Genomic DNA, 25,223 nt, shown 5'->3' with positions numbered 1-25,223 from the left:
TAATAAAGTCGGAGCACTGGTTATTGCCTTAGACCACCTATTAACTCTATAACAAAATAAATAAAAACATGAATAAATTCCATATTTTAAAACATATATATAACTAGCATTAGAGTTAGGTATGGGCCAGTGTTAGTTGTCGTTGCAATGCCGCTATTCTAATTTAATGCGATTTAAATAATTCAATAGAGACTTTAAGCCCAATAACGTGTGGTTATATAATTATTATTAATTATGATCATTTATTTGGTGGTAGCAGTGTACGTATAATTTAAACATGATGCTGTGCCACTTTAGGTTATAGCATTCATTCGAGTTTAGCTTAGCCTATAACTTCAGTACGTACGACTGCATTCAATGACATAGCTTCACACATCCTCAATGTTAAGGGGATATATGTATATTAAATCTCGTGTGACTTTGTGATGGAAATGAACAGAACTAAAATTTAAGTTGCAATCACTTGTCCCAGCAGTGTATTTTGATTATGAGTATTAGTTTAAAATTAACATATAATACAATTCTAGTCATTATAGTTATTTTATCATGTTTAACGTACTTGGCTCGAACTCGACTAGTTAAGCGTGCTCGTTTTTTTAACTTGTTAAACAATTCCTTTTGAGCTAGTTAAACAAGCTCGTTTTAGAGATCGTCAAGTATTTTTATCCAAATAACCAACTAATATATGATAATTTAAAGGGTATTGCTCTCATTTTTATAGGATTTTAAAAGCTTGCATTTCAATAAATAGTAATGTGAGACAAAAACTCGTGGCCCAACAAACTAGCCAAAAAAATTAGCCGAGCTTTAACTCGTGAACATGCTCGCAAGCTTATGAGCCTAACATTCTTATGCTCGAGCTCGAGTTCAGTTCAATAAGATTAACGAACAATCTCAAACGAGTTTTTTACCGAATCGATATCTGAGTAGCTCGCGAGCGACTTAATTCATTTATATCTCAATCAACACCACATGGCTGCTACGTCAGAAAAATGTCTGAAATTGTAAGAAAATAAAGACGACGGACTAAGATTAAAATTTGAAAAACAGAAGATGAAAATCAAAAAAATGTAAATATATAGAAAAAAACACAATAAGATGTTGGTATTCAAGAACGAGTACATGTTTTGCAAAAAAAAAAAAATTAAAAATTAAAATTGATTCGAGCAACACCTAACGCCGAATTATATATATGTCGGATAAGGTACGGTAAAAATTTTCTAACCCGATATCAATAGGATATCCACATAGACAAAAACTTATGTGAGACGGTCTCACGGGTCGTAGTTTGTGAGATATATCTCTTATTTGGGTTATGCATGAAAGAATATTACTTTTTATGCTAAGAGTATTATTTTTTATTGTGAATATCGGTAGTGTCGACCCGTCTCATAAATAAAGATTCGTGAGACTGTCTCACAAGAGACCTACTCATCCACGTAAAGTTTAGTTATCGGATACCCACATAAAATTTAGTTTTTTTTAAAAAATCTTTTAAAATACTACTATCAGTAACAATAAACTAATAAAATAAACACTACTTTTAATCATAATATTATATTAGAAAAAGAATCAAACTAATAATATATCAAAATAATGAAATTATAGAAGCAATGAGAATTTAATTATCTAAATTTCAAAATCATAATATTTAAAAAATACCAAAATCAAACTATTTTATTTTTACTAAAAAATATTACTTTTAATTTTTGGTTGATAAATATATGATCAAATATCCTGCAATTTCCTAAGTATTATTAAATATATTTTAAGTATATTTGCTTGAATATCATCCAATGTTATAAAATTACATCTTCTAACGCATAAATTAAATACTTTCATATAACATACTCAATATGTCTTATAAACATGTATTCTGATGATAGCAAAATTTTACCTCGGCTTCAGTTTGAAGAGCGGATCTTCAAATCTTCGCAACTGATTGGGTCGAGTCGGAATTCTAGGCTCTGCACAGACAGAAATAAGGGTAGGGGGCGCCAGAGAGTTTTCCGGCATGGACCCTCCGATACTTAAGTCAGTCCGGAAAGCAAACTTAAGGAGGAGAGAAATATATTAACGTGAAGTAGGCAAGCGAATGTGAGAGTGTAAAACCGTATCACATACCTGGTATTTATAGAAGAATTATATGGGTTACCTTGTTAGAGTAAAACTCCAGCTGAAATAGAGTCATGTTTGAGATAGGAGACTTCAAACACTGGGACTTTTTATCAATGACAGCCAAGGCTCTTGCCTTATCTTGATTAGGTTTACTCGAATCCCGTATTTATCGGGACCCTTATCTATCAACGAGAATATCTTCATATCCTTCAATCGCTTCTGGGCTCGGATTCCTTACCGTGCTGGCGGTTGTGAGCTTGGACACCAGATAGTGCTAGGGAATGTGGGCTAGGGTCTCTCATAGTATCAGGGAGCATGAGCTTGAGCTCCTGATAGTACTAGGGAACGTGGGCTACATATTGTTTTAAGAGTAGGTTTCTTGTTTGACGGTTTCACGAATCTTTATACGTGAAACGGGTCAACTCTACCGATATTCACAATAAAAAAGTAATACTTTTAGCATAAAAAGTAATATTTTTTTCATGGATGATCCAAATAAGGGATCCGTCTCACAAAATACGACCCGTAATATTGGCTCGGATCTGCACATGTGTACTAAATTTAGGGACATCATATTCTTTTTATTCGTATACATATACATACATATATATATATATATATATATATATACGACAAACAATATAAACTATATTTTTAAAAAAAATCATATAAATTATCTATATTTCATTTCTGAAACTCCACCAACTTAATTTTCCCATATCCTTAAATTTGGAAACCAAATTGAAATATCATCATCCTTTTAAATATCAAATTACTTTTCACTAATTATTTAAACAAATATAACTACTAGACATTCTATATTATATATTTTAAGACATTTTCATTTATAATTTTTTGTTATAAGTTATGATATTAAGATATTATTAAAACAATAGGTTTATCGGAGATTCTACATTATTTAAGTCCTGATTATCGGATATATGATATTATTCGAGTCACAATAAAATTTTTTTTCTCCACCCAATATCTCGATTACCCGATTATAATTGTTCGAACCCGATCCCATCAGTATACAATTTCCCTCGTAAAACTGCACAAATTCGAGCAACTGCGTACAATTAAAAATTTTATATCTAGCGATCAACGGATGTTTTTTTATATGCATTAATCCATTGTCTCCTCTCCCCCAATATAAATACGGGAGGTACTATTAGAAAACAAATACATATATTCGTTTATAGTTTATTTATTATTAAGAGGAAATGCTCCATAAAGGATAAATATGAAACGCTGGTTTCAAAACTAAATGCGAGCTCGATAAAAGTTTTTTTTTAAAAAAAAATCCACAAAAGGTTAATTTTGAAACTATTATTATATATAAATAAAAAAAATGTCTGTACTAAAATAACCCCTGTTTTAGTAATAATAATGCGAAAAGTCTTGCTAAATTGCCAGGAAGCACCCACAAGCCGAAGATGTCTTATTAGTAAGTTTACAAATACTATTCGAGATCCTAAATTCAAAGTTTCTTGTATTTTGAAACAACAATCTGTTTCGGAAGCAACCATGATTTAGAACCAATAACTCATGCCATACTATTCAAGATCCTAAATCATATTCGACTTCACCAACTCAAACACGAGCTCGACGAAGAACTATTATCATCATGTATGTGTATGGTATGTATTCAAGAGACGCAAATAGCAGGGGAAAATTAGTTTCATGCCGCAACAAACTGAAAATGAGGAAAACAAACTCAAAATCAGGAGGGCGAAAAAAGTGTCCAAATATCGCAATTGAATGGCCAAAAATGGCAAAACCCCATTATTTTCCTTTTGAATATAAACAAGTAAACATTATACCCTTCCGCAGCAGCGTACTGCTCAGTCACGCGCAACTCTATGCTCCGTCCACTCACTTATATTATTTTATGGTATTTTCCTAAATTTCACGAATTTATTCAATTCTTGCCAGAAATTATGGCGTTACTACATCAATAAATAACAAATATATGGTGGTTTTGGACCCTGAAACATATTACAAATTACAATAAAATTTAAAGTAATATATCAAAAGAACTTTAAACAAACAGATGAAATATTATACACTTTGAGAAAAATTTTAAAACAAAAAATATGTCGAATGTATCTCTAAAAAATTTAAACCTTTTTATTTAAAATATAATTTTTAAATCGGAAAGCACTAGTTTTGGTATATTAAGGAGAAATGGAAACATACAACGACAACGGCTTCCGTAGCTTTGTAGTATTTTGATTTTTGACGATGTAAGTGTAATAAACACGTGGCCGGTCACGTGACAACCCCAGCTTCATTCAACACACACAAGCCCCCCTTCCTTAACTTCACCGTTGAACCCAACCCAAACTCCCTCCCCTCCATTGCAATAAATTCCTCAAACCTCCCATTGCTCTCTCTCTCTAAAAATGGCCTAACTCCCAAACCCACCTTCCTCCCCTCTCTCTCTAAGTCCCATTTTTTTTCCCACCATGAACGCTCCATTTTCGTCGCCTCCGCCGCCTTCACTCGCCGTCGTTTACGATGGCTCAGCCACTCCGGAGACTGTCACCACACAGATACCAAATCAACAAGAAGTATCAAACAGGGATGCGTCGCCGTCTTCATCCTACGCCTCTTCATCATCGATGGTGATTGTTGTTATAATCATCGCCTCCGCCATCATCGTTTCCGCTTCCATTTACGTCCTCCTCCGATTGCTCTCCAAGCGCTTCCACCGCTCCTCCCGGACATTTGCGGCCCCGGATGATGTCGTTCAGCGGCGTGATGAATCTGGCCCGATTCCCGGTCAGCAATGTCACGTGGCGCCGATTGGTTTGCTCGATTCCATGCCACTGTTCACCTTCCGCTCCGTCACTGGTAGTGCACTCACCGGAGGCGATTGCGCTGTCTGTTTGTCGAAGTTTGAGCCGCATGATCAGCTGCGGTTGCTGCCTCTGTGCTGCCACGCGTTTCATGCCGATTGTATTGACACGTGGATCGTCTCCAATCAAACGTGCCCACTCTGTAGGTCCACCGTGCTTCCCTCCGATGCTGATGTTCTGGATAAAATCGTTTCCTCCGAAAATCGCGGCACTGACAGCTTCAGGAATGCAAGCGGGAACGGCGACAGTTTCCGGATTGAGATCGGGAGCATCAGCCGGCGTCGCGGAGCTGCGGAAAACGGCGACGGAGCGCAGCGGTCGTACTCGTTAGGTTCCTTCGAGTATATCGTTGAAGACGGATTGGCGATATCCATGGGGTCCACTACTCATCGAAGAGGAATTTCTGACTGTATATCGGTCGAAAACGAAGCTTCTGTCGGAATCCCAGTGACGGACGTACCGAGGGACACTTTGGCCGGGGATGTCGCCGGCGGTGGAAGGAACTGGCTGAGGGAATACGTTGACAGACTTGCTTCGATCTCGATTTCCTCTCGTGCGATGTCGTTTAGAAGCTCTGGAAGATTCTTCTCCGGCAGCAGCCGTCGCAGCGAGACCGTAATCGATGCCGACGATCTGGAATCGAACCGTGCCGGAGAAGAAATCAGCGAACTATTTAGGTGGCTTTCCGGGGTTTAATCTGTAAATTCTTCAAACCTGCGAGGATAATCTGGTAATTCCACAACATTGTTACGACGGTCACTCCATTTTTACCGTCCACGTTAATACCTTTTAACTTTTGGTGGTGGATTTTAAAAAAAAATCTGGAGTGCAAGAGTAAAGATTTTTTTCACATTTAGAAAAGGAAGAAAGGAAACATTAATTTAATTTCTTATTTTCGAAATACAGTCAGTCAGCGTAAGAGTCGCAGTGATTAAAGGGGATTACAAATTTAATTCAGTGGTCAAATGCTATATTAATTTGGATTTTGCTAATGTGATTTTGTTGGGAAAAATAGAATGTTAACTAGCTATTCTTGGAAGACTGCAACCAACTCCATTGTTTCTTAAGAGTTAATTACTCCTTCATTTCGGCAAAATCAAGGATAAACTTCCAATTTCAGACTTGCCTTCATTCAAATTATCCTCAAGGTGCTAAGAGTGAATATTTAATAACACATACAAAATCAACGAATCTCTATTTAACCCTTATCTTTCAATATATTACCTCATCAATCATCATCCAATCTAGTGAACTAGTTGTGGTCAATTTAGATGACTACCTAATTAGTTGTTAAATAGAGGAGTTCTCATTTTTGGGTAAACAAACTATAAATGATATTTAGATATATGCCGTTCATTAAATATTTATCCAATATCATACGTGAGTGGTTAAATAATTTGTTTTCACTCCAAGATGTTCTCATTTGTGGGTAAATATAAGTGAGCGTGAACAATGTGTTTACTATCAGTAGATACAAATTATAAATAAAATGTTTACTTGTAATACGTCAACCACGAGAAAGTATTTTTTCCTCCACGATATAAAATTTTAGTCTTTGAATCATCGACATAATTAACAAGAGTAGATCTCTTGTGAGACGGTCTTATGAATCTTTATTTGTGAGACGGGTCAATCCTACCGATATTCACAATAAAATGTAATACTCTTAGCATAAAAAATAATATTTTTTCGTGGATGACCCAAATAAGATATTCGTCTCACAAATTACGACCCGTGATACCGTCTCACACAAGTTTTTACCAATTAATAATGTCGATTTATATTAAAACATAAGTGACACGAGACATGCGGAATATTAGTTTGTCCCCGGCTATATTTGATAATTTCTACATTCCATCACGAACCAATTAGCTTCTGTTTTCGTGTCACGTTAATCCTCGTTGTAGTTTTTCTAATTATCGCCTAAGTACAATTTAAAATATGGTCCCAAGCCCATAAAAAGATTATAGTGTAACTTAAAATAACAAACAATAATGTGTGTGTGTGTGTGTATATATATATATATATATATATATATATATATATATTATTGTCAGTACAATCTGTCTCTGTAGTGCTGATTTCGTGTATAAATTAGTTACAGGTTAATTCAACTCTTGCATCTTTATTATAATTATAGAAGGATCTTTACAAAATCTGTGATAATATGTAAGCATAGTTTTTTAATGATTGACCATAGCAAAGAAACAAAGGAATCTTGGATCAAGCAGTTAGTGATTAAATTATGAGCGAGAAGAACTAGGAACTAGCTCTTTGTTTTTATTTAACATATATCATATTATATATTTACAAATTTAAGATAATGAATGGATAAACGTTGGAATATGCAACTAATATATTTTAGTGTGCACTAAGTAAATTTTCAGATTAACGTACTAGCCTACAAACAATGTTATTCAGGTAAATCATACCGAGAAAGTCATGTGTGACAAGCTCGAGTGAGAAGATGTTGGTAAGAGAATTAAAATTTTGACTATTGTTCAAGCACACACATATTACACCAATTCGAAAAACCACCAAGAGTAAAAAAAAAAAAATCCTTTTTGATAATGTTTAAGCATACACACGAATCATTTTACCATCAAATTGCCATTGCTATCAATCATTATTTTTTTTAAAAAAAATTGATTTTATTGATTAACTGAAAATATGAAAATGGGAATCAGTTTTTTTTTCAATTCAACGAATTATTTCTACAAATTACAATAATAGTTGTTATTATTATAATTATTATATTACGAAAAAAGTGTTGTGACATTTAGACATCCAAGTGTCTTGATTTCCAAATAGCTGAATGCAATAAGCCGATCAAATACCTAAAGTTGATGAACTCATTATACACATACAGTTGATCCAAATTCCAACAACACAAAAAAAAGCAAGAACTTTCCAAATTGTCCTTACTAATGTTATTTACTTGCAGTTCACGCATGATTGTGTCTTTATTGTTCCGGATTTTGTATGCAATGGACCTCCTTCATATGCTGCCAAAGATAAAAAGCAAGTTCGCCCACCAAAACTTTTGAAACACACACATATATACATACATATATGTGTATATATAAGGATGTATCTCACTTACCTAATTATATTGATATATTGATATATTGAATATATACACCTAAAATATGCATATGTGTTGCATTGTCGATACTAACGTAACAATAGTTATTGTAATAGATATATTAGTAGGTCTCTTGTGAAACAAAGATATTTATTTGTGAGACGGGTCAATTATGTCTATGTTTATGATAAAAATAATACTTTTGGCATAAAAATAATATTTTTTAATCGATGATACAAATATAAGATTCATCTCACAAATTTTTTTTGTATATATAGATCGATTAAAAGGAATAACCTATTCATATTATGTACATATTACATGATTTTCGATCGCGTGTAGTGCACAGAAAATATATAGAATAGTATAACGATATACATAAATCTCATTTAACTTTTAAATATTTTGCTAAAACCCGAGCTCTCTTAGCATATATATCATATATATATATCTTCTTATATATCTTATTAATGATGAGGATATGATAGTAACCAACTAGGGGACATCAATTTTTTCTTCCAACTTTATCCTTATATGACAATAATATTACACTTTTGTTTTTTATTTTTTGTTTTAAATTTCAACACACACTTTTATTTTTAATTTTTTTATTTCAACAATTCAACTATCAATTTAGTCCCTCCATAATATGTCAAATTTCACTTTAGTCCATCGATAATGATAAAAAAAAACTGTATACACACGCATCGCGTGTGCAGAATAACTAGTATATATAATACCTGCATTGCCTATGTTTGGCGTCTCTTTGTATTTTGTTGAAGATTTAGTTGTTTCTAATGACTCAAACTTACGTACCTATAACAAATTAATGTTTTTCATATATCATATGTATTACAGATGAAAATTCGAGTATGGTAACTGTATGGAATTTTAAAATTTTCGGTATATACCGAAATATCGAAATAATATATATAAATTTAAAAATATAAAAAAAATTAAATAATAAATTTATTTTTTTTTAAATATAAAGTATTTTTCGATATAAAACTGTATATACTGATATCATACTGAAATCTCGTTATATCGCAATATCTCGGTATAATCGGTACATTTTTTGTACGATATAGGTGTAAATATTCTTAATTCGGTAATTTTCGATACGATATACAATATATATTTTTTCATATGATATAATATATCACCTATGGTTACAAGATCTTATTATATTAGTGGAGTCATTATTGTAGTTCCTGACTACGTTGTCACGAAAATAACCTCAATCTTCAGTGCTGAATCAATAAATATTCTTTTTTAAAAAATAAATTATCCCATAATAGACTACAACTCTTGTGAGATTGTCTCACATATCAATTTTATAAGACATATATCTGACGCGACTTAACTTATTGAAAAATATTAGTTTTTATGTCAAAAATATTTATTTTCACGGTAGGTATGGATCAAGTCGATTCGTCTCATGTATACAGACTCGTGAAATCATTTCACAAAAACCCACTGATCTTAATATAATACTAGCGATTAGGGCACACACATCGTTCGTGATATAATACATAAATATTATCTATTTGGCATTTTTGTTACTCAACTTTTGATTTGGGTGTGATATTTACAAAATTAAACATGACATGTTTATTTTTGTAATCATGAAAAAAAAATTTAAGCGTATTCTATTATACTAAATAAAACAGTAAATAAATAATAATTTAATATATAAAAGATAATATTTTTATTTTTGAAAAATTCAGACTCAAGGACAACAATAGAGCCAAATGAGTAGAGGTCATTTTGAAAAAAAAAAATTATTTTTAATATACTCTTTTTCTTAATTATTAGTATAGATAATATAATAGCGTATTTATATGTTTCCACAACAAAAAACAACAACAAAAAACACATTAAAACGTTTGTTTACATGCGATTCTACGATTCTCAAGTCCAAACCTTTTCCTTTCGCCAAAGTCCTTCAGCCAAACTACGAACACTAGAAGTTCAATCAGGTCAGCAAAAATGTATCGTGAAAGGCTGGAGAAGAGACGCGGAATCTTCTATCGGATCCCCAAATGTTGGTAAACGGACCTTAATTTCGCGTAAGCCTCACTCACTCTAATTGGATAGATGTTTCTTTTATCGTATTTAATTGATTTGTTACACTGAAAGGTATGCGGAGTCTTTGATTTGTTAATTTCGAAATTTCGAGCTAGAGGGTATTTATTTGACTTATGTGAATCGCAAAATTAGTTCTTGGTGTGAGTGGCTTTTGATGCTTCATACCCAACCAATTTGCAAGTGCACGCTTATTTGGGTACTCATTCTCCATTCCTAAGCTCACTTTCAGGGGCACGGAAAATATAAAACTATTAATCGAGTTGTGTTCCATGAGCTTGAACGTTTTGGAGAAGCGGTTTTGACAATGTTATGTTACTTTTGAGTTTCCATTGACTAGAAACTCAGGGTCTCTCTCATGTGACTCTGGCTAGAATAAGTCAGTGTTATGTTAGTTACCTTGCCACCTTGGTAAAGAACAAGGAAATGGTGATAGATGCGCTTTAAAAATCTGTTAGAACCCAAATCAGCCCTTCTTTTGGAAACATTTGGAAATGTTTGGACAATGGGGTTTTCGTTAATTATTTATCACATTTTAAATGTTTTATACATTCCCTCACTTTTGTATCTTGATATATATTTTTTTCTATATCCTTGTGAAACAGTTTCTTTTGCATATTTGTATGGAGAAACAGTTGTGCAAAGCATGCATTTTGTTTGGAATCTCAACCCTCTCATTTCCTTGTCATTCACTCATGACTTAGGTGTCCGTTTCTTAAAAAAAAAGAAGTGAAATAAAGCATCTAAGTGAACGAGGAACGAGAGAGGATAAAGCTTCTGATATGTCTATTTTCCTATGACTGGTGACTGGGACTAGCAATTTATAAAGCCAATGTATGTGAAATTATGTGAACACTCAATTTTTTGCTGGGATGTTAAATTTTTCTTGGCTCGGGTCCTTTTCTGGTTCAATGTTCAATCTTTGTGATGATTTCTCATGCACAGGATTTATGTGAGGTTCCATGTAAGAAACATTCCTCTCTGACTGGAATTGTTCTCATATAGTTAGTAATGTAACAAATGTTCATGCAACTGTGAGGTCAGCTTCTGTCAATCCTATGGGTTCAGCAAAAAATGCGTGTCATTTGAGCGTCAATATATTTTTTGACAGTGGTTAATTTTCTGGTCAATGCGTCGATTTGTTTCTTCATTTGACATTATTAAATTATTGCTAAATCTGTATAATTTTGTCTATAGGACCGATTCCCGTGGATTTTGAGGATGCATCTGATCGATCATCTGAATCACTTGTCTATGGGTAATTTTTTGGAGATGTACCCATATTCAAATATCATGTTGTTTTCTCTTTACATAGATCATTACAACCCGATTGACAATCTCAATATGGTTTGTTGATAAGGTGGACAATCAACACAACATATTACACAGCAGATGTTTCAGTATGGATGGTGCATCTTCGAGATGTGTTATCTATTACTAGTTTGCCAATTATCGATCGTATAGCTGCCCTGGTGATGGTTTTTGACATCAGTGATGTAAGCCTGACTCGTTTGCTTCTCTTTTTTATGGTATGTGGTGAAAAAATAAATTTTCATTGTATTTGTCATTTGATATCTTCTTTCACATTATATCATGCAGCCCTTATCTTTTGATTCGCTTAAAGGTTGGGTGTTTCACAATGACATTCAGAAGTTTGATATACTGCTATGCATCGGTAACAAAGTGGATCTTCTTCCAGGACATTCGGCTCATACTGAGTACAAGAGACGCTTGCTGGAGCTTGGAGAATCCTATGTTAATCCGAACTTCTCAGACTATGGTATGTTTGAGACTGAAGGAAGTAGTCTATTGGGAGATGGAGAACCATCTCGTGAAATCAAGAATTCAATCTTAGAATGGTGTCTTGAGCACAATATTGAGTACATTGAAGCTTGTGCATCCAGTGCTGATTTTGACAAATGTAAGAGACTAAATTATACTGGTTCAAAGATGGTTGAAACATGCTTCATTTGATTGAGTTCTTTAGATATTCATGTATCACTGCTGTATTCATGTTCATGAAATTTATCAGGGGTCATTTTATCTCAAATGAAAACCTTTATGGCATTTATAATCATTCGTGAGAATGTTTAAGCAGTGTTACATTAACTTTTTTCGTTTCAGGTCTGTCTGTAGATGGTGACTCACAGGGTGTTGAGAGACTCATTGGGGCTCTCTCTGCTCAGGGATGTTGTTGAAATCTGGTGATAAGATACACGAACCTTCACTACCTGATCAAGCAGGTTTGAATTGCCAACATATTACTTATAATACTGTTATTAAGTTCTATCAAACCCCTGATTTCTCTTGTTACTCTTGCTCAGAGTTTTCAGATGAAGAATCCGATTATGAACTCGAATATGAAATCTTATCTTCAGGTTCTGTGGAGCCATGGGATAATGTGGATGGAGAATGGATATCCGCAGATGGTCCTGTTTCTACCTCAAGAACTGGAATACCATCTGAACTTGATCTTCATTCTTTAGATCGGGAAAGTGGAATTACTTTACTCAGAGGAGAGCATCGACCTTCAACATGAGTTCCCAGTTGCCTGAAGAGTTGGATACAGAAGCAGCACCCCACTTTGAAGGTAATGATAATTCAGAGCCCGATGAAGGCAATATTTATGATTTCGAGGGATTGGAACTCCTAATGGGTGAAATTGGAAATATGCGCAGCAGCTTGAGGTTGATGCCTGATTTCCAGAGGAGGGAAATGGCTGCAGAGCTGGCTATGAAAATGGCTGAAATGTTTGGGGACGGTAGTGGAGGTGAAGAAGGATTTGTTTGATTAAGGCCTGAAATTTTTCGGTTCATTATGCATCTATGCTGCTATATGTGCAATCTGATGCTAGAGTTTGGGAAGTTGGTTTATATGGAAAAGAAATAAGAAACTCGGTTATGTAGTTATGTGAAACAAAAGCATTTCACAAGTTTGCTCGATAAAAATGTTTTGAAATATGAAGTTTCCTATTGAATTCTATGTAATAATTCTATAGGATTGACCGAGTTTCCCTTGGTGATGAAATTTTGAGACCTTGGTAGCTCAATAAAAAAGTGCAGATATACGAGGTTTCTTATCGAATTTGAAGTAATTCTATGTGATTTCACTAGATGATGAGGTGATTTCTTGATTTCTGTTAATGAATGAATGTTTTGATTGAAGAATCTACTCATCTTCCGGGGTTTGAAAAGCCTTCCAACCACCGAACGATCAAGTATGGCGAGCAATGTTGCTTCTCATTTTGAATGATTACTTTCTGAAGTTTCGTTACTAAATATGTTTATGGTGTAGATTTTAACCTACAAGATTTGGAAAAAAATTGCATTGACCTCCCATGTATGTCATCTATTTGATATTTGTCTTTAACATGTAAAAGAGATTAGTGACAAATATATTAAATGCAGGGTTCTACAATTCTACTTTGTAACACAAAGTTGGATCGAGTCTTGATAGATTTGAATGGGGATAAGGTTATATCTTTATGCCCTTTATCCCATACTTTTATTTGTGATATCCCGCAAGCAAGAATTTAAGGGGTCCCAAATTTGTTAAAGAAATTATGGGTTTTGAATTTTATTACAGAATAATGAAAGCCTAAGCTTCCACATTTCTTTCTTGGTGAACCAATCAATCACACTATTGTGCAGTCTGTGTTCTCATAATTTACATTTTGAGTTCAAATCATATTTACTATATTATCAAATGAGATATCTTTAAAAATCACTTTTTGACATGTTTTTTTTCAGTTTCTGAAATTGTTTTATAATGAGAGACCGGGCTTGTAGCTCAGTGGTTTCACCCGTCAGATTAGCTGGCTCCTCTCCTTGGGTTCGGCCTTTTCTCTCCGTGTGTATTGTAATTAAAAAGAAAAGAAAAGAAAAGAAATTGTTTTATAATAACTAACTTTGTATCTTCAATAATTAAAATATTAAATTTCACAATTTAAAATCACCAATGTCGAATACATTAGTCACTTGTACAAAAAAAATAAAAAAATAAAATAAAATAAAGGAATGAAAATTAATGACGCATTAAACGTAAGTTGTTTAATTGCTGGAACATATTTAGCTAGACTCTAGATGTCTTAGATAGCTATTTTTGGTCTTTTTTATGTTTTATTGTTTTTAATTTCCTAAATTGCCACTCTTACAATGACAATCATTATATATGTCTCGCTTGATCTGTCAATTTCTTTATTTTCATTTTCTAAAATTTCAATTAATAAAATATTAATTCTCTTGAGTTGCGTGAGAATCGATAAATTTGAAGCTAGATATTTCAAATACATGATAACAAATTCATTGGTTTTTGTTAAACAATTTGCTTGACATTTAATTTCAATTCGAAGTAGTATTTTTTTGAATTATGGGTATGAATTTCAAATTCATCTCAACATGAAGTTATTTCAAATTATCATTCAAATATTTCTTCGAATCCAAATTTTTCAATCCAAATACAACTTTGATGTAGTTTTTAGTTCGTAGAATATTCTTACCAACTTTAATATACGACGTAATACATTAAAGTTTTGACATTTAAAAAATCAAATCATTAAACAGAATAAATTTAATCACACGCAACACATGTAGAATATTTCCAAACAAAACGTGAACTATCTTGTTCTTGAGTTATGCTGACAAAATCAATTGCTGGGCGAGTCCCTATATAAACCAGCTTTATGAAACGATCAATATAAAAAAACAAGAATTGAACAGCAAAAAATGAAGCCCTTTTCTTCTTTCATTCAATTTACCATCTTCCTCTCATTCTTGATCGCAACCCAAGGCTCACTCAACCAAAACTTGATAGAATCAACCTGCAGGGCTTTATCCACAAACAACCCAAACATCGACTATAACTTCTGCACAACATCCCTGCAAGCCTTCCCCTCAGTCAAACAAAATGCAACCCTACAAAAACTAGGCTTGATCACAATCCAACTGATTGAAAAAAATGTAACCGATACAAAACGTTACATCCAATACATAATTTCAAACAAGAAATGGGATCCTTATGCAAAGCAATGTTTGAGTGATTGTCTTGAGCTTTTCTCTGATTCAGACGCTTCTGTGAAACAGGCGGTAACAGACTACAAGAACTCTCGCTTTGATGATGCTAACGTGCAGATAAGTTCGGTCATGGATGCTGCCACGACTTGTGAAGATGGGTTTGATGAAGAGAGGGGTGTAGATTCAGGTTTGAAGAAGCGAAACGGTTATGTGTTCCAGCTCTCGGCTATGGCACTCTCTGTGATGAATATGATTCAGAACATGAACAGGCTGGTTTGACATGTTATCATGTTCTGTTTCGAATATATGTTAGGTTTCTGTTATTGTCTTGTTGAATATTCGTGCTGTTTTTCTTGTTTAGGCAACTTTGGTAATGTGAATTGGGACATGTGATGTTTTTGTCCTGTTTAAATTTAAATAATATTCTCGAAAAAGGTAACTAAAGCTTAATTTTTATGCAAGTCCACGATGTGCTGAAATTTGAACAGCTTGCCAATGACAAGTTAACAATGAAGAAACCACTTTAGTATCAGCTAGGAATTGGTGAGAGCAAGGGATGAATAACCTTATTCTTAAAAAATATGCGTGGAACTTGAAATTACTTTTATCCGAGGAAAGCTACATTCCCTACCAAACACAAGCTTTTCGAGTCTGAACTCAAGAAACACAATGTGCATAATCTACCAATCCGCCAAACGATTCCACAGTTATTTGATCACAGATTTTATGTTTGAACTTTGATGAACACCAGGTTCGTGCATGTTAAAGTAACGAAGTATAGAATCTGCCAAATTTTCTCATTTATTACTAATATTTCAGTTTCATACTGAATTTTGTTAAAGAATAGCGCCGAACTTTAAGATCTTGTCAAAATGAACAAACGATCAACTCCCCTTCTGAGCTACTTCTTATGAATCATTACAAGATTATTTTCAGTCCTGCTCAAATTTGATGTACCCAGTTGTTTTAAATAAATGCAGGTACAAAACAAAATATCCGATTGCAACGCGGCACGAGTCAATTTTATCTGCTTCCTTGTCAGGAATTTTGAGTTTAAATTCTGCTTCAAGAGCATTGTCTAAGCTATCCAGACCCAAATCCTTTTGAAAATACGCATCAGGAGTTACCTGCAGATTCGCAGATATAAACCGGCCATTAAAACTAGAAAATAAGTTATGTCAGACAAGCATAGCTCTAATAATATATATCCTTATTGATCATCGGGTATGAACATCTCTTGCCCCAGGCCTATGAGCACACACAAGCAACACAATGGTTTCTATTTCCAATACTTTGTGCTTTTTTTACTTTACGCTTTACAAAAATGATGGAATATAATATTTTATATATATATATATATATATATATATATATATATATATTTTACTTTACGCTTTACAATAATATTATATATATATTCGAAAAAAATATTTCAAAATCAATTTAATATATTGTATATTAAATTTTTTTATAAATAAGATATTTTTACTAAAAATGTTTGTTATTTTAATACTAAAAACCTAATCTATCAAAATTTGAGAAATTTATTTTTAACTTCTTGTGATAAATTTTATAATTTTTGTATTTAAAATTTCAGTTTTCATGTATACGATTTTTAGTCATATATTAATTATCCTTGAATCCATTATGCTAATCTTGTAACTATATTCTAACGATTAATTTTAATTATTTTTCTAAAAATTATGTAATTAAATTATTAATAACTTTTTTAAATTTTTATAATTATATTTTTTTTAAAATGATAATCGAAATATAATTAAATAACTAAAATACTAAACTAAAAACGTTACATCGTTATATGTATAAAACTAAAACAGGCATTTTAATCCTGATTTTTATCGATAAAATGTATGCGTATAGTAATAATATATGGTAAAAACTTGTGAGGCTGTCTTACTGGTCATATTTTGTGATAAAGATATTTTATTTGGGTCATCCATGAAAAAATATTATTTTTTATGCTGAGTATTTATTTTTATTGTGAATATCGGTAGAATTTATTCGTCTCACAAATGAACAATAAACAATCGTGAAAGGTCTCACGGATACCTATCATGATATATTTTATTTGAAATGAAATTGAATGTCGTTCCTGAATTTATATATAAACAAATATAAATTAACTAAATATCGATATGCACCTCTCTCTCCGTCACTTAAACGTGCAGACACGGTCGTAACATAACCACTCTCGGTGGCAACAAAACCTCATAGATTTATCGGGTCAGTCCATCGCCAATCAGTTTCCGGCGAGATCGCGAAGCTAGGTCGGGTAAAGCTGCAGTTTCTCCGTTTCTTTAAATACGATCGGCTTCACAGTTCCATTGATCCGCGTACGATTGATGGCTCCTGTTTCGGCTCTCGCGAAGTATAAATTAGTGTTCCTGGGAGATCAATCCGTTGGTAAGACGAGTATAATCACTCGATTCATGTACGATAAATTTGACAATACGTACCAGGTACGGAATCTTTCGATGATGTGTTTTTATTTTACGCGTAGAATTTCATCGTTTGAGAATAAGGATTAAGAAGTGCAGATCTGGTTTTAATATTTGTAATTAGTTCGCGTTTGTGATAATCTTGTATTTTGGTCGATGATATCACTTTTTGTAGCCGGCCAGCTCGTTTTCCTATTGCCGTAGATAAATGATCTTGTTCTCATTAGGAGGCTTTATCTTTAGTGCTTGAAGATAACGTGTTCACGGTGGATTCAAGCTGATAATGGTTTTCTCTGTGTCTATCTTTAGTGCTTGAAGATAACGTGTTCACGGTGGATTCAAGCTGATAATGGTTTTATCTGTGTCTAAATTTATAATGTTCTTATGCTTCATTTTTCTGTATGTTATATGTCAATTTACGCACTCACGTGTTTGATGATATTTCGGTGAATTGAGTTTACAAACGAGCTATTTAGATGACAAAAATCATTCCATTTTTTATTAAAATTTGAAATGGATAACTTGTACGTTATCATAGTTCTTTGTAAGTCAAGTTTAATTTCAGGAAAAACAAAGCTAGTTAATCATAACCTGAGAACCTGTCAAATGTTCAGTTAAATTTGTCAAATAATCGTAATGTCAGATGGACTTCAGTTATTCACTTATTTGTTTACTAATTTTGAGAGGACTTGTGAGAGATGTCTGAGTGATGTTAGTTGGATGTGTTGAGCTTCAACCTGATATGGAACTTCTTCTTGCAAATGTATTATGAAATTATTTGCTGCCTCCATTCTTGAATGTTATCTTTGTTTTCCTTCTCCAGGCTACTATTGGTATTGATTTCCTATCAAAGACGATGTATCTTGAAGATCGAACTGTGCGATTGCAGCTGTGGTAAGATATGGTTCTAGACAGAATATTTCTATGCACTTCGATATTTAATATGCATTGCCATCTCGTTGGGATGTGTTTGCATTGGTCACCAACTCAATTTTCTTTGCCTTTTGGTATCCCTCTTTTGCTTTACTTATTCTGCTCTGTCTAACCTCAAATCATTCTAATTGTTTGGATGCTTTCGACCAAAAATTTTAAACTATTCAACTCTAAATTTAAGCTCTTGCCCAAACAATTGTGATAGATTTCAAATGGACACAATATTGGTTATTTTTTACTTTTAAAATATAAGTTTTAACTTATTTCCCAAATCAAATTATTCCATCCAAATAAAATCGTCCATTGAAAGAAATAGATTTTTCGTATGTATCACGAACAACTTTTTAAGATTGGGATCTTGCAAAACGTTAACTCTCCTTGCATGTTACGATACAAATTCTGAAGACATTCTGATAACTTTTCTGTTAGAATATGGTATAGGGATATAAGAATTCATGTTGATGCGATAGTATAATTGTTGAATCGATTTTGGGTGTGTTGTTTTTGGATAAGAACTGAATTGGACCTTGGATGTGTTTGTCTATAGTTAGAGGCATATGCCTACTGTGTTTGAGTGTGTGTTCATTCGTTTAGCTGCTAGATTATCTTTTCTGAAGTAATCTATGCTGATCTAACACAAATTATCTCATTAGGTATTATGTTTTTTCCTTGGTTGAGACTTCGAGTGAGTTAGAGACTCAGAGCTTAATTTCATGAGCTCGTAATTTATTGCAATCATTAGTTTGCCTTTCCTTGTTCCCCAAAGAATTGTTATTATATTCTAATTTACGTAGGATTTTCTTTTTTGTAGCATTCAGTGGAAATAATTTTCTATTGTTTTGTGCTCAGGGATACTGCAGGGCAAGAAAGATTTAGGAGTCTTATTCCAAGCTATATCAGGGACTCCTCTGTTGCAGTAATCGTATTTGATGTTGCAAGTACGTGATAGCCTCTTCATAATATAATTGTACTTCTAGATTCAGATGAACTGTTCAAATTAATGTGTGAATATTAATTATGTATGCCTTCATGATGCTCATTGGAAAATTGATTTTTGTCGCACTACTTGACTTATTTGCAAATGTTGTTTGAGCTATGCATGTTGTGATTGTTACTCATGTTGAAAAGCATGTCTGGAATCTTTTTCTTTCTGCTTACTTCATGTAATTTAGTTTAATAGCTGTTAAATTGTTGATGATTTAGCTTTTTTTAGGTAGACAGTCATTCCTCAACACCTCAAAATGGATAGAGGAGGTTCGCACTGAAAGAGGAAGTGATGTGATCATTGTCCTAGTTGGAAACAAAACTGACCTGGTAGATAAGAGGTAAAGATATTATCAATTTTTTAAATCCAGTTGCTATGAGTGTGTGCATCATAAATATTAGTGTTACAGAATCACCCGGTTAAATTCTCATGTTTGCTTCATCATGTATACCTTATCTGTTTCTGTTCAAAAGCTTAAAGCCCAATTGATTACTAAAGTTGTTTGATGTTTTAGGAGAAATATGGTAGAAAAAATTAAATTGTGAATGAAAAATGAATGAAATTGCTGAAAAAATCTTTGTCTGGGAAATCTCTCTGCTGCGGTACTATTTTTTTTTTTTTGGCACCATACGACTATATATTTGCAAGCATAAGTTTTCCTGTTTATTTTTCCTATTTCAACATTATCATAATCAGTCCTCTGGCACCGGAACTGAAGACTATTTCGTACACGGCCCATGACATTGATGTACTGGGTTGAGAGTTTCACATGTTATTTTAAGATAATTCTTGTGTTCATTCGTCCAATCCTGTGTGGCCAATTCCAGGCAAGTTTCAATAGAGGAAGGAGAGGCCAAAGCTCGTGAACTAAATGTCATGTTTATTGAAACTAGTGCAAAAGCTGGCTTCAATATTAAGGTGAACTTTCTGCAAAGTCTTTCTCTTTTAATGTTCAATCAGTTGTTTTTCCCTACTATCGATCATATGATAGATTATCGTTAGACTTGTAAATCTTAACGTGTAACGTGTTTAATTGAGAGCATTGGAGAAATTTAAATGTATCACAAAATGAGAGTTCTCTTACTTTCTATAAGCTGTATTATGCAACTAACTCCTATGGCCCATTCAGCAGTTGAATGTGAAAGTTGCCTAAACACACACCAAGGGCAACTTAAAATTAAGCAATGGGAACTCGATCCTGTGCTGCATAATAAGTTCCTTAGTTTGAGATTGTGATATGCTCAAATTTCACTTTCACAATCTTTTAATGTTATTTTATGCAGGCCCTATTCAGGAAGATTGCCGCAGCATTGCCTGGAATGGAAACCCTGTCCTCAGCAAAGCAAGAGGATATGGTCGATGTCAACCTGAAGTCTAGCAACACAAATTCATCTCAGTCACAACAACAATCAGGAGGATGCGCTTGCTGATAATGTGAAATCGAGTTTCCCTTTTTTGGTCTAAATTTTTCTCTATATCACCTTTCTGATTACACTAGCATCGAATTTTGCTTATAATTCCATCTTTTTTAAGTTGGGGTGGTAGATTATTGTAGTTTACCCGTGTGTCGTGTGTTTTATGTTCATCGTCACCTATGTTTATCATTTTGTAGACTTGTGACTATTGAGACAAGGGATAATTTTCGTTTTGCAGGATTTCTGGAATATAAAAAACGAGATCAAGATCTATTTAGTATTAAACAGTGTTTTATTATCCTTATTTTATTTATTTGTATCGGTGAACCCATGTATCCATTAATTTAGCTTTATAGTTTATGAAAATACATATTGTTCACATGAATGTACTATAATCAATTTAATTGGTTTATATTATAAATAATTATACAAACAATCATCTTTACTGATTTTAATCATTAATTACTTATAAATTACACTACCAATAAAAAAGACAAACCGGTCTTTTTTTATTACAATATAATTAAAAATTAAAATAAAGAGAAAACAGTGCAGCGAGCCCTTAACTTACACGTAACACCGTTCAAAATGGCATACAAATCGGCCAACCGGTTTCATTCTCCCACGCATCTCTGGATTCCATCAACAATTTTATTAAATTAAATGTTCTCCAGATATTTAGTAAATCCGTCAAAGTTCGTGTGTACTTAATCCGTGAATCTCCTCGGTCGGGTTTTTTTAAATTCAGCAATCTAGATTTTTCCAGCAATGTTTAAAATTTACCTTTTTTCCTCAATTGTTTCTCCATTTCTCATCAGCTGTGGGTGAAGATTTTCCCTCACTTTTCTGGGGAGGTTTTCATTTTTCCATACCATCATGCTAGGTGTATCAGTTTCTCTTTACATATACGATGTTTTGTGTGTGCGCATGTGTATTTGTGTCTGTATGTCATTCTAATCTTGCGTCTGTTTGAAGATGGTTCTTTTTTTCTTTTTCTATCATTGATTTCATGGGGTTTTCATTCTTTGATGGGTTTTAATCGGTTTATGCAACACGATATTGAGATAATTAATTTGGTTTACTTTACATTTATTTACCTCAGGGTTTTAATCTTATATACTCATGGCTCTTGTATAGATTTCACTTATTATTGTCGAATAATGACTTTGCTCAGCTGAATAGTTTTTAATATTAGGAAAATCAACCTTTATCGAGTTTTAATGATTTGTAGGATTTTTAATCACTGAAAATAACAGATGAATTTTTTTTTTGGTAAGTGTTCCAACGCCATCTCAATCATCCACTTCGAGCTATGAGTTTCAATACCATACAAAATGGACAATTTGAAGATTAGAGCAATTGATTCCAATTTGTGAATTTATGAGCATTTTTACCCAACTCGTGGCTTCTTTGGTGCTTATCAGTGTTTTAAGAACTTTTTGAGTTTATTCCGAGTATTCCTTTTAGAAGTGTGTAACTTTTTTTTTTTTTTAAACCCAATCTAAGTTGCTGCGTTCTTGTTGGCATGATCTGTGAATAAGACGGGTTGATTTTCTTCTGTTGTTTGATTTGCAATATGGATTTATTGGAGGTTTGCATTTTGGAAACAAATTGTTTACAACTTGTATTAACCATCGAATATTGTGAATACTGGGGTTGGCAAATGGAGAATTGGTTTGAATTATGCTTCAACTCTAAAGCTTTAGAACTGCCCACCTAATTTACAAATCAGCATTCGCTCCGTCTTAGGAGGTCTAGTTCCATTGTATGGGTGATCCATTGTGGACATACTTTTATCTTCTTTTATTCTATTTCAGTGGGTTAGTGGTTGTTTAATTGCATCTATAAGCTTATCATTGTGTTCCAGCTACCTGCATATACATCGTGTACTGTTCTGTGACTAAATACTATGTTTTTAGGCACATTTACCTGGTATAGAATCTCAATTTGACCCCAAAGTCCCAAACAAATTGAATTCTTAGTTGCATTCTTCTCAGGCTGTTATATTATGGAAATTGGTTTTCGTTTGAGCTAATCTTTGTTTTCCTCTTTCAGTGGAAAATTGGTGATGTGTAGAATTTTTAATTTGAAATCGTTGACGTGTAGAATTTTTAATTTGAAATCGTTGACGTGTAGAATTTTGATAGTCTACATCTTTAATGTCTTATTTAAGTGTTTGGTTGCTTCATCATTATGCCCTTATTTAATATTTCCTCAGCTATGGAATGCATAACCATCATGGTATTCGGTAGATTTCCTTTTTAGGGTTTGGACACTAATTTACTAACTATGTGGACGGCGATATCTTGAATACATTTCGAATATGATATCTAATACATTAGCATGCTTGTTGATTGTATAACAGAGAAGCAGGAGCCAATTCTGGCAAAAGGTGGGCCTTCAACTTATCATTCACCACTTCACACCCTTAAGAGATGGCATTGGTGGCTTCTGGTGGCTCTGAACATATTTTTTCTGATTGTTGGTCAAGCTGCTGCTGTTCTATTAGGAAGATTTTATTACGATAAAGGCGGAAATAGTAAATGGATGGCAACTCTAGTCCAAACAGCCGCTTTTCCCATTCTTCTGATCCCGTATTTTTTTCTTCGTTCCTCAGATGAGCCATCAAGCACATTATCACCTCGTTCTATTCTTAATTTAGTCGCAATCTATTTGGTTCTTGGATTCCTTATTGCAGGAGACAACATGCTATATTCCATTGGATTATTGTACCTGTCTGCTTCAACTTACTCACTTATTTGTGCCACACAGCTGGCTTTTAATGCCATTTTCTCTTACTTCCTTAATCATCAGAAATTTACGGCCTTAATCCTTAATTCTGTCATTATTCTTTCATTATCTTCTGCTCTTCTTGCTGTCAACGATGATTCTGATAAGCCTTCAGGAGTATCCCGGGGAAATATATTGTAGGAATCATTACTGCAGTAGCAGCTTCTGCTCTATACTCCCTTTTACTTTCATTAATGCAGCTAACGTTCGAGAAAGTCTTGAAGAAAGAAACTTTTTCCATTGTTTTAGAAATGCAAATCTGTACGGGACTCGTGGCTACATGTGTCACAATCGTGGGTCTCTTTGCGAGTGGTGAATGGAGGACCTTAAGTAGGGAAATGGATAGTTTTACCACCGGAAGACTTTCTTATGTGATGACTCTGGTTTGGACAGCCATTTCATGGCAGGTCTGTTCTGTTGGGGTTGTGGGTTTGATTTTTGTGGTGTCGTCTCTGTTCTCCAATGTGATTAGTACGCTCTCCTTGGCCGTTACTCCTATTGCTTCTTTGGTTGTGTTCCATGACAAGATGAATGGCGTGAAGATAATAGCAATGCTGATGGCATTTTGGGGGTTTGCTTCTTACATTTATCAGAACTATCTTGATGCAGTCGAGTTAAGGAAGAATCAAACTGATGCCATGACAAGATGAATGGCGTGAAGATAATAGCAATGCTGATGGCATTTTGGGGGTTTGCTTCTTACATTTATCAGAACTATCTTGATGCAGTCGAGTTAAGGAAGAATCAAACTGATGCTAATAATGCTGTTAATGATTCTTGTTCCTAATATTTCCTGGTGGTTTTTTTTAACTTTGTAGTTTCTCATTTTGTAATCTACCTTGTGGTTTTTTAATATATAAAAAATATGATTTTTGTTTGAACAACACAGAGATTGGTATTGGAATTGATTTCAACACGTGGAAAGAAGATTTTCTTGTGTAGATGCTTCAATTTGAACTGATTTGAAAATTTTCAGATCTTAGGAATTATTAAATTGTAAATATACTGTTAATTTTCTTTTGGCATTTCTGAAAATTATTTAGATTTATTGTTTTAACATAATTTCCCTGCGCATCAATGGATCGATGATAATACATATTAATTAGGTGTGACTGATCATTAAAAAATTTGCTCAAACAGGAAAGAATATTTGATGGTTAACCTAATTAACTTGATTTACAAGATAAGAGTTCGTAAAAATGAGTGAATCCATTGAATTTTGAAGGTATAATATTTAAAACATATTTAACTTGTAACATTCGAAGTTCGAAAAAATAAGAATTAGAAAATTTTAGAATGACTTATCCATGTATAACAAATAAAATAATAAATAAACGAATATTTCTTAACAAATTGGTGGATTGGGTGAACGTGATAATAAATAATCACGAGCTCGATGGTTTTCTGTTGTCATTATAGTATTAGGGGAAGAAGTCGGATAAAGAAAAAACTGTTATATGATATAAAGTAATAATATATA

General features: G+C 33.3%; 4 protein-coding genes and 1 pseudogene across 4 annotated transcripts; all 5 read left to right on the top strand.

Annotated features, from left to right (window-relative positions):
• The first annotated feature begins 4,485 nt into the window (after positions 1–4,485).
• Positions 4,486–5,999, top strand: LOC142544815 (E3 ubiquitin-protein ligase ATL4-like). The gene has a single exon (XM_075651852.1). The coding sequence runs from the start codon at positions 4,587–4,589 to the stop codon at positions 5,673–5,675; it is 1,089 nt and encodes a 362-aa protein (XP_075507967.1). The 5' UTR covers positions 4,486–4,586; the 3' UTR covers positions 5,676–5,999.
• A 3,956-nt stretch (positions 6,000–9,955) lies between these two features.
• LOC142546836 (uncharacterized) lies at positions 9,956–13,233 on the top strand (annotated as a pseudogene).
• A 1,500-nt stretch (positions 13,234–14,733) lies between these two features.
• On the top strand, positions 14,734–16,080 carry LOC142546835 (putative invertase inhibitor). Its single transcript, XM_075654788.1, has one exon. It carries the CDS (start codon positions 14,874–14,876, stop codon positions 15,438–15,440), a length of 567 nt encoding a protein of 188 aa, XP_075510903.1. The 5' UTR covers positions 14,734–14,873; the 3' UTR covers positions 15,441–16,080.
• Positions 16,081–17,313: 1,233 nt separating this feature from the next.
• On the top strand, positions 17,314–21,238 carry LOC142546834 (ras-related protein RABH1b-like). The gene is made up of 6 exons (XM_075654787.1): positions 17,314–17,641; positions 18,444–18,514; positions 19,403–19,491; positions 19,767–19,878; positions 20,366–20,456; positions 20,822–21,238. Exons 1-6 carry the CDS (start codon positions 17,525–17,527, stop codon positions 20,966–20,968), a joined length of 627 nt encoding a protein of 208 aa, XP_075510902.1. The 5' UTR covers positions 17,314–17,524; the 3' UTR covers positions 20,969–21,238.
• A 290-nt stretch (positions 21,239–21,528) lies between these two features.
• Positions 21,529–24,681, top strand: LOC142546833 (putative purine permease 11). The gene is given in 3 exon segments (XM_075654786.1): positions 21,529–21,836; positions 23,319–23,867; positions 23,870–24,681. Coding segments are annotated over 3 exon segments (1,080 nt in total). The 5' UTR covers positions 21,529–21,829; the 3' UTR covers positions 24,394–24,681.
• Positions 24,682–25,223: the final 542 nt, after the last annotated feature.

The sequence above is a fragment of the Primulina tabacum genome, chromosome 5 (genome assembly GCF_025594145.1).
Source record: "Primulina tabacum isolate GXHZ01 chromosome 5, ASM2559414v2, whole genome shotgun sequence".
In the NCBI taxonomy this organism is placed as follows: Eukaryota; Viridiplantae; Streptophyta; class Magnoliopsida; order Lamiales; family Gesneriaceae; genus Primulina; species Primulina tabacum.
The sequence above is the reverse complement of the archived record's forward strand: the minus strand, read 5'-3'. Positions and strand labels throughout refer to the sequence as shown.